The following is a 14,938-nucleotide window of genomic DNA, read 5'->3' as shown; positions in this document are numbered from 1 at the left end:
AACCAAAAGTTGCTCCCGATGGCATTGGTGTGTGCGAGTGTGTGTGAATGGGTGAATGAGACACAGCGTAAAGCGCATTGGAACCACTAAGGTTAAAAAAAAGCGCTATATAAGTGCAGACCATTTACCATTATTGAACACGTCGTAAACGTAGCACTGATGTTTTGATGGCGGTTGTACGTCGTCATACCCAATCATGTATTGTAAAAATGTCGTGTACTGTGAGATGATATTTTTGCCAGCCCTAATTTATACGGTTTGTGGAACCTTTCTGTCAATATGAAAAAGTGTGAAAATAAGAGATATGGCAACGCAGCGTGACCACTATGACTTATTCAAATGTAATTCGATGTATTTCTGGAAGTCTCATCTGTGCCAGCGCACAGGTATTCACAAAAGTAGGTCAGCAGTGAGCACAGGGTGTAAAAAAAAATAATTAATTCAGGACAAAAGGAAATACGTGACATTAAATAACGATGGGGCCATTAAAAGCCTATTCAGACACTTCAAAGAAATCACTAAATAACCACGTTTCCAGACGTGTTGGCGAATCTTTAGAATGTACGCTTACGCGGCGCCTGTCACGCAGCCTCTAAATATACCGTGTCACAATGTAAGTAGGCTGACGTGACTCAGAGCTCACTGATGCTTTTAAAGTTTTACAAGTGGAAAGTTAACACAGAAGTGTTGTGATTATAGACCAGTGTCTGAGAGTAGCATATTTGTTGCTGTTTTCAATATAAACTGTGAAGGCAATATGATAAACAGCTCTGACACGGTTACATCTTTAGCGTTATGTTCTACTGGTAGAGACGATGTTTTATTTCCCCCCCCCCAGATGCACTGCGCCCAGATTTAGAAAAAATAAATAAATAAAAAACAGGGTTGCTTACAGGGTTGTTTATAGAACAAACATGTCAGGGGGGGAAGGAAAAAAAAAACCCCAAACACAACTACTTCTGTATCTATTTCTACTACTGCCAAACTCCGAGAAGATACGAACAAGCCGGTTTGATTTCAAATTCAAGTTCAGCAGATTCCAAAATGGTATCAAGAGAACACAACTGTTCTACTAACAAGAAGTGGTCAGGTATACACTCACAGTCCACTTTATTAAGAACACCTGTACACCCATGCAGTTATCTAAAAATCAGCCAATCATGTGGAAGCAGCGCAACGCATAAAATCATGTAGATGCAGGTCAAGAGCTTCAGTTATTGTTCACATCAAACATCAGAATGAAGAACAAAGTGTGAGCTCTGTGACTTTCATTGTGCCATGGATGTTGGTAGGAGAAGGGCTGGTTCGAGTATTTCAGAAACTGACGATCTCCTGGAATTTTCACACACAACACTAGAGTTTATACAGAATGGTTTATACAGAATTGAGTGAGCGACAGTGGGTGGAAACGCCTCGTTGATACGAGAGGTCAGAGGAAAATGGTCAGATTGGTTCGAGCTGCCAAGAAGGATAGCGTTAACTCAAATAGTCGCTCTTTATACCCGTAGTGAGCAGAAAAGCATCTCAGCATGCACAAAACATCAAACCTTGAGGTGGAGGAGATACAACAGAAGAAGACCACGTCGGTTTCCGCTCCTGTCAGCCACTCACACACACTGGACAGATGAAGATTAGACAGTCTTCAACTGTCCATGTTTTTATACACTGCACTTAGTACTTTCTTTTAACAATTAAACAATAACCTGCTGCACTTTGTATTCGTTTATACTTACATTTAACGTTGTGCAATGTCAATGAAACGAGTTCGAATCAGCAGCTATTTACAGTCGTTCCCTCGGTTTCTCTTGAACGTACGATGGAAATGCTCGCTACTGAGAAAATGTACGGTTCTCCATCCTGAGATTTTCCGTGACGTACGTCCATGACCATTACAAAGCACCGACACTGAAGACTGCTTCCATAACATGTTAAATAAACGTCTCCTTACAGAAAGCATCAGCATATCAACAAATCATTAGATCTGGATTATGCAGAGCGTCCACCAAACACATCCCTGTGAATTAGAGGTTACTATAGAAACGAGAACGTATTAAGCACGGTGCGTTCATTTTATCCTGCGTCTTGTTTTGCATCTGTTATAAAGAATGAAAAATCTTTTTCTGACCAATCGGATTGAAGAATTCGAGAGCGCTGTGGTATAAGCTCGTATTAACAGCTGGTATGTGAGGTGAATTTCTTCCTGTTTCCCAGTTTGTGTGCAGATTATTGGAGCAATCATGGTAGCCTGACAAAATAGGTCGAATCTGTGAAATTCTCTGCAATTTTTAATAGAAAAATATCAAAATAGTCCTGAAAGTTTATTAAAAAAAAAAAAAAAAGCCACGAAATGTGTTAAATAGCACTACAAGGTCATGAATATACATTACACGCTAATCGAGAGGATTCATGACATATTAGTCTTACACTGATGAGAGGGGTGTGTGTGTATGTGTGTGTGATGATTGACCTGTCATAGCAGTTGAAGTCATCCAACCAGCAGCCCTTCTTCACAAGCTCGATGGTTCCCGAGTTGTTGCGCCATGAAGCATAGCAGTGAGAGCGCTTGTCCTTTTCACCTTCGCACCGCTCCACGCCGCTCTGGTTGGTCTTCTCAATCTCCCAGTTGATGTTGTAGTACAAACACTCTCGCGTCTCCACCTCTCCATGGCTGGGTACTACACACACACACAAAAAAAAAATAAAAAAATGTCTGTGAAAATTGCTTTCTAAACTTCACTTCTCTCTGAAAATACCAGTAGTGGTCAAATTTACTTTCTTCTGGAGTGAAGACGAACACCCCCCCGTCCCACCCTGTCCCCCCCCGTCCCCTCGAACTGGCCAGAAGAAATCGTCAGGAAAACATCCTTTCAACTGAAAAGACCAACACCGTTCTTTCTAGAGCTTCTTTCTATGATGGTAAGTAACTCGTTATGAAAATAAGATTACCGGGGCTTTAATAAAGGCTAAGAGCCTAATCATGCATGCAGACCTGATGTAACCCTCCATACAATACAAGAGAGGATAAACAGAGAGATGTGGAGATGCTGAATGAAGAGAAAAAGACTGCCGCTGGTGTCCTTGTAGTACATATTAGACTGTGAAAGGTCTAAGACCTGTATGACCATCCAGTCATATAACACACATACAAAGACATAAAAAAAAAAAAGACAAATCCAAATCTTTCTGAACGGCATGATAGAAAAGCATTCGCATTATCGTCAGGGTCTAGCTGGAATATAGAAAATGCCACAGCCATCCAAGGCCAGGAGTCCAAGAGAGAAAAACTGGCCCTGCTTTATGAGTAGGCGAAGACGGTTTCTCTTCCCTGTCAATCACAAGCCAATTGTGGGTGTCTGTGAGCTCATGTATGAGGAAGATGGCAGTTTGCACTTTCCTCAGAGTATGTTCAGAGCAGCAGTTGAAAAGAAAAAAAAAAGTGTCTGGCTTCACACATCTCGGAGGAAGCATGTGCTAGCCTTCCACCTTCCCACTTGGTAGCTGTCGTATGACCGAGAAGCACTAGTGGGAATTGGGAAATGACAAAGTGGGAGAAAATGGAGTAGAACCAACCCCCCCACCACCAGTTAAAAAAAAAAAAATTCTCAGAATCATTACAGGTGAAATCTCAGAAATGAACTACTGCTCCTCTATCCAGGCTTCCACAAAGGTTTCATCAGATCTGTGATACTGGGACTGAGATGACCTCAAACCATCACTCAAGGCCAGACTCACTGAGGAGGACAGCATGCTCTAGCTATAATGAAGGGAATGACCCAGGCTAGCACACAGAGCCTAGCAGGACAGAAGAGGATTGAATTGCCTTCATGAACACGGTTGGCTTGATCAGAAAGTAAAGCTGTTCAGGAGATTCGAGTGTTTGTGGTGGTGTCTTTAGGAAAGACTCCTCTCGAACTCGGGCCTATCGGTCGATTGAGAGAAGATTCCAGAAGGAAAACTACACAGCCAAAGGGCAGTCCTGAAAGTGTGTTAAATATTCAACACATCTATTACACAACAAACAGGCTGGAAGTGGCTTTTTTTTAAATATCCTTTTGAAAATATTTAAAGAGAGCTGCCCTCGCTCTGTGAAGCAGTTCATTAACAGTGTGAAAAATGCATTGCCAACTGACACGCGTAAATAAGACCGCTTCTCCACAGCCTAGAAAACCATTTATGTATCACTATAAAGGGTTAAGATGAGAATTTCACCTCTGACAGAAGAAAATAATGATTGAGAATGCATGATTACAGAGAGTGTGAAACGGATAGCTGACGGTACTTAAGGCAAGACTAGTGCATGATCGGCTGACCTGAGAACAGCACGAGCGAGAGCCTCGTGCGAGGTCAGGGGGTCAGGATTACGAGATAACACCTCGAGTGCATGTAGAGGGCCACAGAGGAATCGCGGTTTCACACTCATCTTAGACCACACTCATGTGTTCGAAAATGGGGGACCCCGTAACCCCGCCCATTTATTATTCGAATTTGTTTAGATTACAGGCAGAAATCAATGACTAATCGGTTTATACCTACAGAAATAAACGATGCCCAGTGAAGACATGCACTTCATTTTCTCCTGGCTTACCGTCTAGAAAGCTTTTTTACAATCTGATCGCTGCAACCCATTTAAAACGCTATGTTTGACTCAGATATCTTGTTATCCAGTTCACTATGGAAAAGATGAAAAAGGCACATTGTGTATTTGGCAAACAGCCCACCAACAAAACAGAATCTATTCCCAAACGGTCCTGACTGAGGCTTTTATCGTTTAAAGCAATCGCTCAAGGCTGATCCTGGCCAAGCATGAAAACGGTGCACTCGGCTCGCGGATCAGCGTGAAGTAGTGCGATCTTTGTGGGGAAAAAATGACTGAGAGCTCACACAGAGCGCTAGAGCTGTTCATGCTCTGCCTGGCCGAGCCTGTGTGTGTGTGTGTGTGTGTGTGTGTGTACTGTACATCACGGCTTTGGCAGCGCCAGCGACGGCAGATGTTCTCGCCAATCTGTGCGTTGCGGTTGCTAGGCGACAGCAAATGTGGGAGTAGCGCCGTCGCCTCATCCCCACTAGACAAAGCCCTTTTTAGTGAATCACACACACACCCCACATATTCGTACACACACACACACACACACACACACACACACACACACACAGAGCAGAGCTGTAAATGAGGCTGGGCAATGCCAGTGCACTGTTTGAGTTGCTGCACATACTAAAAACCCTGCTGCCTCCGCAACTGAGCCTCTTCAGCATTCAGGGCCTGAATTTATGAGCCTCCATGGGGACGTCCAGGCTAATGGCGATAGCAGATGTCAATGAACACAAAAGGAAGCATGTCCTAAAAGCACTACATGAGAATCCGGAGCCTTTGAGGTAAACATTACGACCTGAGCATTATGTGGGCAATATAATTTTACTGGAACCATGAGTTTCTTTTCTAGCCATTTCCAGAAGATGGCAGATTGCCTCCTACATCCTGCTCCACCTCTGTAACACAACTTCCATTTCCAGCTTCCATCTCAAATCTAAAGCGGTTAACGATTGCGGCTCAGTAACTGTTTTTTTTTTTTTTAAACATACCATTAATACAAACGAAATGGGGGGGCGGGGGGCAGTAAACAAGCCTGAACATACTATTATAACCTGTGCATTCACGATCCTGGCCTGGTCACGCTTTCATTTCTTTAATGGATCACAACACTGTAACAGCACATCAGGCATCAAATTCATGTCTACTTGTAGTGTAGTAAAAAGGTCAAGCTATAAGGACATAGCTGAATGATAATGATGGTGGGGGGGGGGTGTCAATGAGAGTAGCATGCAGAACAGCTCGGTGTGTGCAGGATCATCGGAGGACAGAAACAGCAGTTCTGATTTGGAAAACAGCCAACATCTCTGTGTGTTCATCAGCGCTCGCTCTTCTACACACTTTAGAGAACAGCTGGCTCAGGATCTGCAACTAGTGTTACATTAGGAGCTGGATAGAGAGATCCCACGGAAGAAGTAAAATGGAAGGAGAGAATGAAAGGGGGATGGGGTGTTGGGGAGAGGAGAACCAAGTGGATATTAGACTTGAGCCAAGTTACATGATTGGAAATCTCAGATGGATTCACGGACATCAAGCTGTCAATGCCGGATCAGGAAAACCTGCTTTTAACGTCCCTGTGAAGCGCCTTGAAACACGCTGCGTTATTCGATGTGTTAGCGTAATTTCCACTGAAACAGGAAGTCAGGGCGGGACATATCGAGTGACTCCTCAAAGCCCGGGCTAAGCCGTACTTAACAGTTAGTATCATGGAAAAATGCCAGTCACAAAGCCATGAGCTGGCACAAATACCTCCTTTTTCCAAAGTGAATGAATTCAAGCCAATTCATTCTGTAACCAACTTACAGCTGGAAAACTGAATAAAACGCACAATCGGACAGCCAAAGACCCGTTTACGACCAACGCTCGCTGGTACGATTTCTCTCACTCGACAACGTCAACTTCGGCAAGGTGATTTTTATAATGTTTGTGGCCGGGACACTTCGTCTTTTTCTAGAGCGCACTTGATCGGACGGAAAATCTGACTGGAAGCTGAACATCGTCAAATTTGTTTATCCGTACTGGTGGTAGAGAGACTGTACATTTTGAATGCGAATTTTGTCATTGTTTTAGAGCACACTAGCTTATAGATAACCGTAGGGTTAACATGTTCATCCTGAAAGCCGTGAAACTGCACGAAATGTGCACGAAGGAACACAAGACAGCAGCTCACCATAGATAAACAAATAAAACAAAAGCGTTCCACACCGAGTGAACGCATTCATTTTGGATATCTAATCAACTTGTACAAACTTGCGTCTCACTTGTGGGTTACTTTAGATAAATGCACTTGTCGCGTCAATACGCATGTATAGTTATAGCCATATAAAATGCTTTATTTAGAAGAGAAATTCATGTTCTGAATTAAACCCGGCACAACAACACCTAAAATGTCTTTGTACATGGTTTTTAACTGACAATATATTAATAACATGGACATAACAATTAGCCTACTCGTTTCCCAACAAAAACTCTCATATTTGTGTGGATTCAGCATCACTAGTCAGAAAAATTACAGGCATTGTCACAAGCAAAGAAAAATCCAATCAGTTCGTCTCTTAACTGCTGGATGTTAAATAAAATATGAAAATAAAGATTCGGACAGTGTCGGGTTCGGCATTTGGTCTGGCCATTTTTGCATCAATATGAGCTGCACAAAAAACAAAGAGGAAACAACAGTGCAGCTTGTGCACCAATCAGAAATCGGAACGGGTGGACGAGATTATTGTTCGATGAGATTCGGTTTAATCGGTGAATGTATTTCATGCTGGATAGAGCTGTGGTGTTGACTGACAATACTGACGTTGACCTGAATATACAACATAAATAATAGATTTCAAAGCCTGCTGATAACCAGGACATCTTTTTCTGATAACAACGACGGGGTGCATCCTGACCTCAAGGTAAAACGCATTACTGCAGCAAGCTGCGCTGGGAAACACATGTTCCCTATTTCCCTGGTAAACCTGCTAAAAAGTTCACGCTACACGACTTTCAACATCGGCGGATCGCCATGCTGTTCACGCGACACGACTTGCTGTCTTGTAATCGGGAATCTTGAAGTCGTTGGGGTGTTCGCACTACGTGATCAATCGGCGACAGGGGGTCACACACACTACATTATCAGCCGACAGCTCAAGATATTTAGCATGCCAAAGATCTGTGTAGCGTCTCCGATGCCTCCGCGATGCGACGTTGAGTACTTCACACGTAACGATCGCGTGCCGATTGCTCGTCGAGTTATCTCCGATCACATCGGGCTTAAAACCGTGTAGTGTGAACTAGGCTTAAGGTGAATCCCTGCTAAGCAAAAATTCAAGTGAACCTTCACTATTATGCTGCATACCATACAAGCAGAGAAGTCTGGAAGGTAATTAGCAAAGGATAGCATACACAGCTATACTGTGTGAAAAAGAAGAGTTCAAGAAGCTGCTGAGATGCAAAACATAAGTTGCTGAAGACTTTGTAGCGAGGTGCGAAGAAAGGTGAGAGACAGACTCTCAAATGTAAACCATTTTCCCAGCACAACAGCTGAAATGCATCAGTCTCACTGTAATGCTGTGTTTGAGGCTTTTCATTCATTTGACAACTTGGGGTAGTCTTCTCAACTACCAGTTCCTTCCTGGTTTACAGCGTGACGTCAAATGAACATGACCGCACACACTCCGGACAGAATAAAGTACTCCCTCTCTACTTTTACAGCAGAATTGGGGTTAGATCAGCATGTACATGATTTCACAGGAATGTTGCACAACCAAAAACGCTCGATTTTGCTGCAGATTTTTTCAAAATTTGTGAAGCAATTTGCGGAAAAAACTACTTGAATTGACAAAATTGTCTTTCACGGTGATGTTTATTGGTAAGTGAGAACTTTCATCTGTACTCATGTTCGAACTGAAGAGGGCTTTGGCTGAAATGTTCATCGCGATGATGTCACATGACACGTCTTGCTCCCAAATCTGCAGTAAATTTGAAAAATCGCAAGTTCCTGCGAATATTGCAGAATATCCTGTAGGGACTGATATAGATTTATGCAAGTACTGTGTCTTTATATCACTGACTCACTAGTCGCTGTTTTCAGAAGGTAAATCATCAACATTAGGAGTCATCGCTAACGTTAGCCGGCTAGCTTGTTGCTATTGCTACTCCTACTCACACTTGTACTGGCTATTTGCTGCTGTGTTGGGATTTCAGTCCAAAATGTTGCATGAACGTTTAAGCGTTACTATAGTAGAACAGTAGCAATAGCCACTCAGGCCTGTAACTGTAAACAGTCCCTCCAGGATGCTGTGATAACAGAAATTAATGCAAAATCAAGGAACCTAATTTTTCAAAATTACAGCAGATTTTACAGAGAAATTGGGCCAAAACACGTGTGAAATCAACACAACACACATTCAGGCAAAACCCTCTTCGAGTCAAACACGAGTACAGAGAAAAGCTTTCATTTAACAAAAAATATCACTGTGACCATGCAAAACAATTGTGATTACAATTTCTCCAATTCAAAAAAAAAAAAATTTATTAAAAAAAAAAAACTCGCAAAATCCTGTACAGACTGTGTAAAATTGGCTTAAAGTAGGTTTTTATGAGCTTTACGTGCTTTGACAGCAAACAAAAAGACACAGTTTTGCATACATGTTCCCTAACCCCTTCCCCCACCCCCATCTCACACGTCAAACATGCAAAATTACAACTTGCAAAGTACCACTTACACAAATGTAAGGTAACATAAATGCAGCATTAGTATGTGTGTGTGGTGATTAAAATGAATAAATAAATAAAAATCTGCTAGTAAACTGACTTTGACAGCTCAACTGTAGGAAATCATTAATATATTACACTAAAAAAAAAACTTCTTTTTTTATTTACTTAATAATATTGCTTAGGCTATCTTTTGGTTGAGTAAGAAGTCAGTTTAAAGGTTAAAAGAGGTTTTAAAATAAATAAATAAATAAGTAATCAGTACATACAAAGATTTTATACATACAGTTTCCTCCCACAGCCTGTTGATGCAGTTCATTTTACTTTATATATTCTTTTCTCAGAAAACTAATTGTATCATATGTCTACACAGGTCTACCCAGTCAAGGCTCAAAAAATGCTGGGACATAGAATAAGACCACCCAATGCATACACCTCCAATAACAGCTCATGAAAACGGTGGCCATGATCGGCTGGATCAGACGTCCGTGACCACAATCATTCATTCACTCATTTGTAAGTCGAGTTGGATAAAAGCGTCTGCTAAATGAATAAATGTTAATGTAAATGTAATTCAGTAAACTTTGATGTAGGTATGAATAATCGCTATCAAAGGCTTTAGACATTTTAACTGATCGTGTTTGTGCACAAGTGAGTCAGAGAGAGAGAGAGAGAGAGAGAGAGAGAGAGAGAGAGAGATCACCAAGCTCTCAGCTCTTCCCAGTTATATAGCAGAACTAAAAACAGCTTCGGTGCACCTTGGCACTGAACAATTCAACAAGTCTCCTGAACTGTACTGGAGAGATGGACACGATTCTTCCAAAAGATATTCCTCATGTTGGGGTGTTGAGATCTGGTGACTTTGAAGGCCTTAGTATATAATTTATACCATTTTCATCCTTACCAAACCATTCAGTGAGTCGTCGTGCCATGTAGCTGGGGGCAGAGTCATCCTGAAATAGACCAGGGCTGAGTTCCAGATCGTGTACTATGACAGTACTTAATGCGTTCGATTCAGTACGTTGATACAGTACGTCCTGATCAGTATGTGTGTGTAGCATGAATATAATCCAGACGTACTACATCCACCATGTTGGCACGGTCATGTGACCTTCAACTTAAAGCACTGAGGCACTGCCTTCCGCCATTTTTGGTTCTGACAGCTCTTCTGCACCAGTCCCATTGCTTTATGGGTTAGCGCAGTGTTAACTGGTATCCTACTTCAGAATCTCAGCGGAGGCAGTAGGATATCCGGGTATTTCATACCTACTGTTTTATCAACACTGAGAATTCGGACATACTACTCCTTTGGCGTACTGCTCTTCGCCTACTGTATACAGTAGTAGGAATATTCGGATGCAGCCCAAGTGATCAGTCAGAAGAACTTTGCATTGATTTGCAGTGAAGATTCCCTCCAAAGCGTCGAATATTTTGGATCAAATGAATCGTGATATCAGTCCATAACAGCACAGCCCTCCTGGTTAACATCATCGCCAGTAAGTGGGCTCGCATGATCTCCAAAGACCACACGTTTCTTTCAGCTGGTACTGCTTCGTGTTACAGACATGACAGTGAATAAAGATCACATCTGTTTCCCGTTTTCAGGAGAGTGGAGATTTCAAAACTTCAAAACAGCCCACTTCAACCAAGAAAGCCCGCATTCAAGTGAAAAAAAAGAGAGAAATATTTCCACATTGCTTGAACACCGGTGGAAAAAAGGTTTGCATTGAGACCATATAAAAGCACAACATGACACAAATATTAACATTAAAATAACAGTCAGTGTCACATACATGGGCACGGGGATGTGTTTGTGTTTCTACTGGAATTACAGCATAGTAGCACACGTTATGTGGCACACTGGAGTGATAGTCAAATACATTTTCTTTTAACAAACACCGTGTGTTGATTACAACATATTAGAGCTGCAACAACTAATCAATAATAATCGATTATGAAAATCGTTGTCAACGAATCTCATAATCGATTAGCTGGTCTGTGCGCGGCACGTGGTGTGTTTACTCCCTACGTTATTTGTTCCGAAAACACGCATTGGAGAGTAATACTAAAGACGTACTATGCACTTACACTATGCACTATGTACTCTACCATCTAGTGCAGGGGTGGACAATCTTATCCGGAAAGGGCCGGTGTGGGTGCAGGTTTTCATTCCAACCAAGCAGGAGCCAGACCTGCCCACCCCTGGTCTAGTGTATGCATTTTAGAAAGGTAATACTGTCTCAAAAGGAACTCTAGTGTTTTTTTTACTAACCAGGAGTATAAGCCGCTTCCTATTCAACGGCGCATGACGTCACACGCACGTAATGTGACACCACTAACTTTAGCAGATACCCAGAGTCACCGACGATAACCTTCTTCAGTTTACTGTTTGTCAACATTATACACACACACACACACACACATATATATACACATATATATACACACACACACAATATAAACTAATATATTAAAGTATTTATGCATTATTTTTATGGATGCTCAAAAAGCATGGATTTAAACTTCTAATCCTAAATTAATAAATGGCAAAATGGTAAATGGCGCACTTACATAGCGCTTTTATCCAAAGTGCTTTACACTGTGTCTCACTCACACACACACACACACACACACACACCAATGGTAGCAGAGCTGGCATGCAAGGCGCTAACTTGCCATCGGGAGCAACTTGGGGTTCAGTGTCTTGCCCAAGGACACTTCAGCATGTGGAGTCATGTGGGCCGGGAATGGAACCGCCAACCCTACGATTAGTGGACAACCCGCTCTACCACCTGGACATACAGCTGCGTAAAGTTTTAGTCTGAAGTTTATATTTGTAACACTCAGTTTGTGGATTTTATTTTAGATAAACGAAAAAATGGCTCTGAAAGTCCGCCCCCCCATCCGATTAGTCGGAAAAATAAATCGGCCAACTAATGGATTATGAAAATAATCGTTAGATGCAGCCCTACAATATATATACACACTACAGCATGGTTAAATTCTTAAGAAGGTCCTGATTAAATTTCTGTAAGAGTATGGCCCTGACAATTGATATAACTCTAACAGAAATGATAGGTGTATATGAATGTGCTCGTTCTAATACAATAGCTCTTTTACGTCATCTAAGTATAATGACAAACAGATTGAAAAATGTGGTGTTTAACAAAGAAGCTGTATAATCGTGCGTGATCGCTGATATGATGACGTTTTCTGCAATTATCATATTGTACATTTATGCAAGCAATCACAAGTGTAAAATTCAGTGAGTTTCCCCCGACACAGAGGTTAGCTCCTGTTATTGATCATGTTAGGCTAGAACAGCTACGGTCCCCTCCGAAAGTATTGGAATTTGGGTTTGAGATCAAAAGATGAATAAGAGACGATAGATCTGAATTTCAGCCTTCATTTCCTGATAGTTACATCTAGATGTGTTAAACAGCTTAGAACACAGGACCTATGGTGGCAGAAAACTATTTCTTTAGGTGAGCAAAAGTATAGGAACAGATAGTCCTAAAGTAAATAACGCTTAATATTTGGTTGCAGGGCCCTTGCATTGCATGTTGTTGAGTTGGCAGCATGTTTTGGGTCAACGCCCTGCTGCATGATGAAAGTTCCTCCCAATTAGATTGGATGCATTTCTCTGTACAATGTTTCTGTAGACGTCTGAATTCGTTCTACTGCTACTACCATGAGTCACAAAGATTAGTGAGTAGCAGCCATGCAAGCCCATATAGTAAATACAAAAAGTACTGTTCCAATACTTTTGGTGGGGAATGTGTATATAGTCATTCTCTCGCCAGGACTTAATTTTTTCCCCTCTTTCTTGACGTTTATGAGACAAAAAACACAGCTTCCCATGTTACTGAGAAACCAGAGAAGGCAAACAAGGAAAAAAGATCTGCACCTAAGAAACGAAAAGAAAAACACTTCCATCATCCAAAAGAGGCTTCAAACCTCAGCTATCATTCCTGAGATCAAAGAAATGTTGCAGCTTTCTCTCGTTCGCCGTCTGTGTGTGAGTGAGAGATCTGGATCTCATTTTGGATGGCCCCTAAAGACCAACCCCTCCACTACTGTGTGAGCATGCGGACCTGGAAAGAAACACAGACACAAAACCTCAAATAGCACTCTGACATTCCTGACGAGACTGCGAGCTGTAATTGGAAACAGAGGCTGCAAACCGCAAAACAAAAAGAACTGGCATTCCATCAAAACCAGACAAATTGAAGCTTTCAGCTGAGATTCCTCGCAGCGTGTTTGTTCATATACAAAAGAGGAATCTGATCTCTCACTCCCTCTCTCTCTCTCTCTCGGTCTCTCTAAAAATGACTGTTGTCACAGTGATAAAAAGGTGTCACATGTCCTGAAGTGTATCACTTTATATCTTGTTGGGATCCAAATGTCCTCACAAGGATGGTACGAATATTTGGACCTTGTCTGGGGTTTTTCCTTCTTCATAAACTGCAGCTTTTATTTAAAAACCAAAAAGAGCGAAAGGATTTCCTTTTGAGGTTTCAGTTGTAGACACAGCATTAATAATTAGATCACAAACATCATAATGTGTGTGCGTGGGGTTTTTTTTGTTTGTTTGTTTTGATCTGACAGTGTTGACCTTGTGTGGACATCTGGCTTCTTCTTTCTTTCGTGTTTTTTTTTTTTTTAAACAAAAACTGCAGCTGTACACAGTGTGTGTGTGTGTACATTTAAAGGGGCTTTCACGCTAACAGTTTCGTCCAAAACAGAGCACGGTTTGCATGAAAAATCGGTAATGTGAAAGCTGTCGTGCGGACCAGGAAGAACACCACGGTACAGAACCTGAGACTACCTGTAGGAGGCGCTTTGAGTGCAGTTGCACTGGAACTATGCCGTGATTCCCGTGAACGTAACTCGTACACAAGAAGTAAAGTGACCCGTGCATGTGTTTATGCTGATGACGACATCATTAGTTTCTACAACACACGTGTACCATGAATGGCAGGGGAACGTTGTGGGACGCAGATGTCGTCCACTGCTGCGCATAATATCACCAAAATAATGAACACACACACACACACACACATACATGGTGAGTCACATTGTGCTCTCATTGTGCTTTTGTGATGATGTAAGATGAACGCAACTGCACTGGGATTTGATAGAATCAACGGAGTCTGAAACCAGACCGACGCTGCGGGAGACGGAAGGAACAATCGCACTCGGATTCGGACTGAAGCAAACGCGCCCAGTGTGAGATCCATCTAAACTATGGTTAGGAAAAGATGAAGGAAAAATGTTCGAAAACATGGCGCCAATATTTTACTTTTAACTTCAGCGAAAGAAACCGGTTCAATATGTTCAACTCAATAAACGAAGGCAAGCATTACCATCACTTTATCATGACTTTCAGAGAATATGCATTTTATAATTATGGTAAATGGTCTGCACTTATATAGCACTTTTTTTTACCCTTAGCTGTTCCAAAGCGCTTTACACTAGTTCTCATTCACCCATTCACACACACCAATGGTAGAAGAGCTGCCATGCAAGGCGCTAACTTGCTATCAGGAGCAATTTGGGGTTCAGTGTGTTGCCCAAGGACACAAGGAGTCATGTGGGCCGGGAATCGAAACACCAACCCTATGATTACTGGACAACCAGCTCTACCAC

At 41.9% G+C, this 14,938-nt stretch overlaps 1 protein-coding gene across 2 annotated transcripts in view; it reads right to left on the bottom strand.

Moving 5' to 3' along the window:
• Window positions 1-14,938, bottom strand: part of acvr2ba (activin A receptor type 2Ba) — a 76,107-nt gene that overhangs the window by 24,028 nt on the left and 37,141 nt on the right. For both annotated transcript variants that reach the window (XM_017478963.3, XM_017478976.2), the window contains exon 2: window positions 2,468-2,675. In XM_017478963.3, coding sequence (XP_017334452.1) covers window positions 2,468-2,675 — 208 coding nt within the window. The remainder of the gene's footprint in view (window positions 1-2,467; window positions 2,676-14,938) is intronic.

This window comes from Ictalurus punctatus, chromosome 1 (genome assembly GCF_001660625.3).
Source record: "Ictalurus punctatus breed USDA103 chromosome 1, Coco_2.0, whole genome shotgun sequence".
NCBI classification, from domain to species: Eukaryota; Metazoa; Chordata; class Actinopteri; order Siluriformes; family Ictaluridae; genus Ictalurus; species Ictalurus punctatus.
Note: the sequence above shows the minus strand (reverse complement) of the source record. Positions and strands in the feature narration are given on the sequence as shown.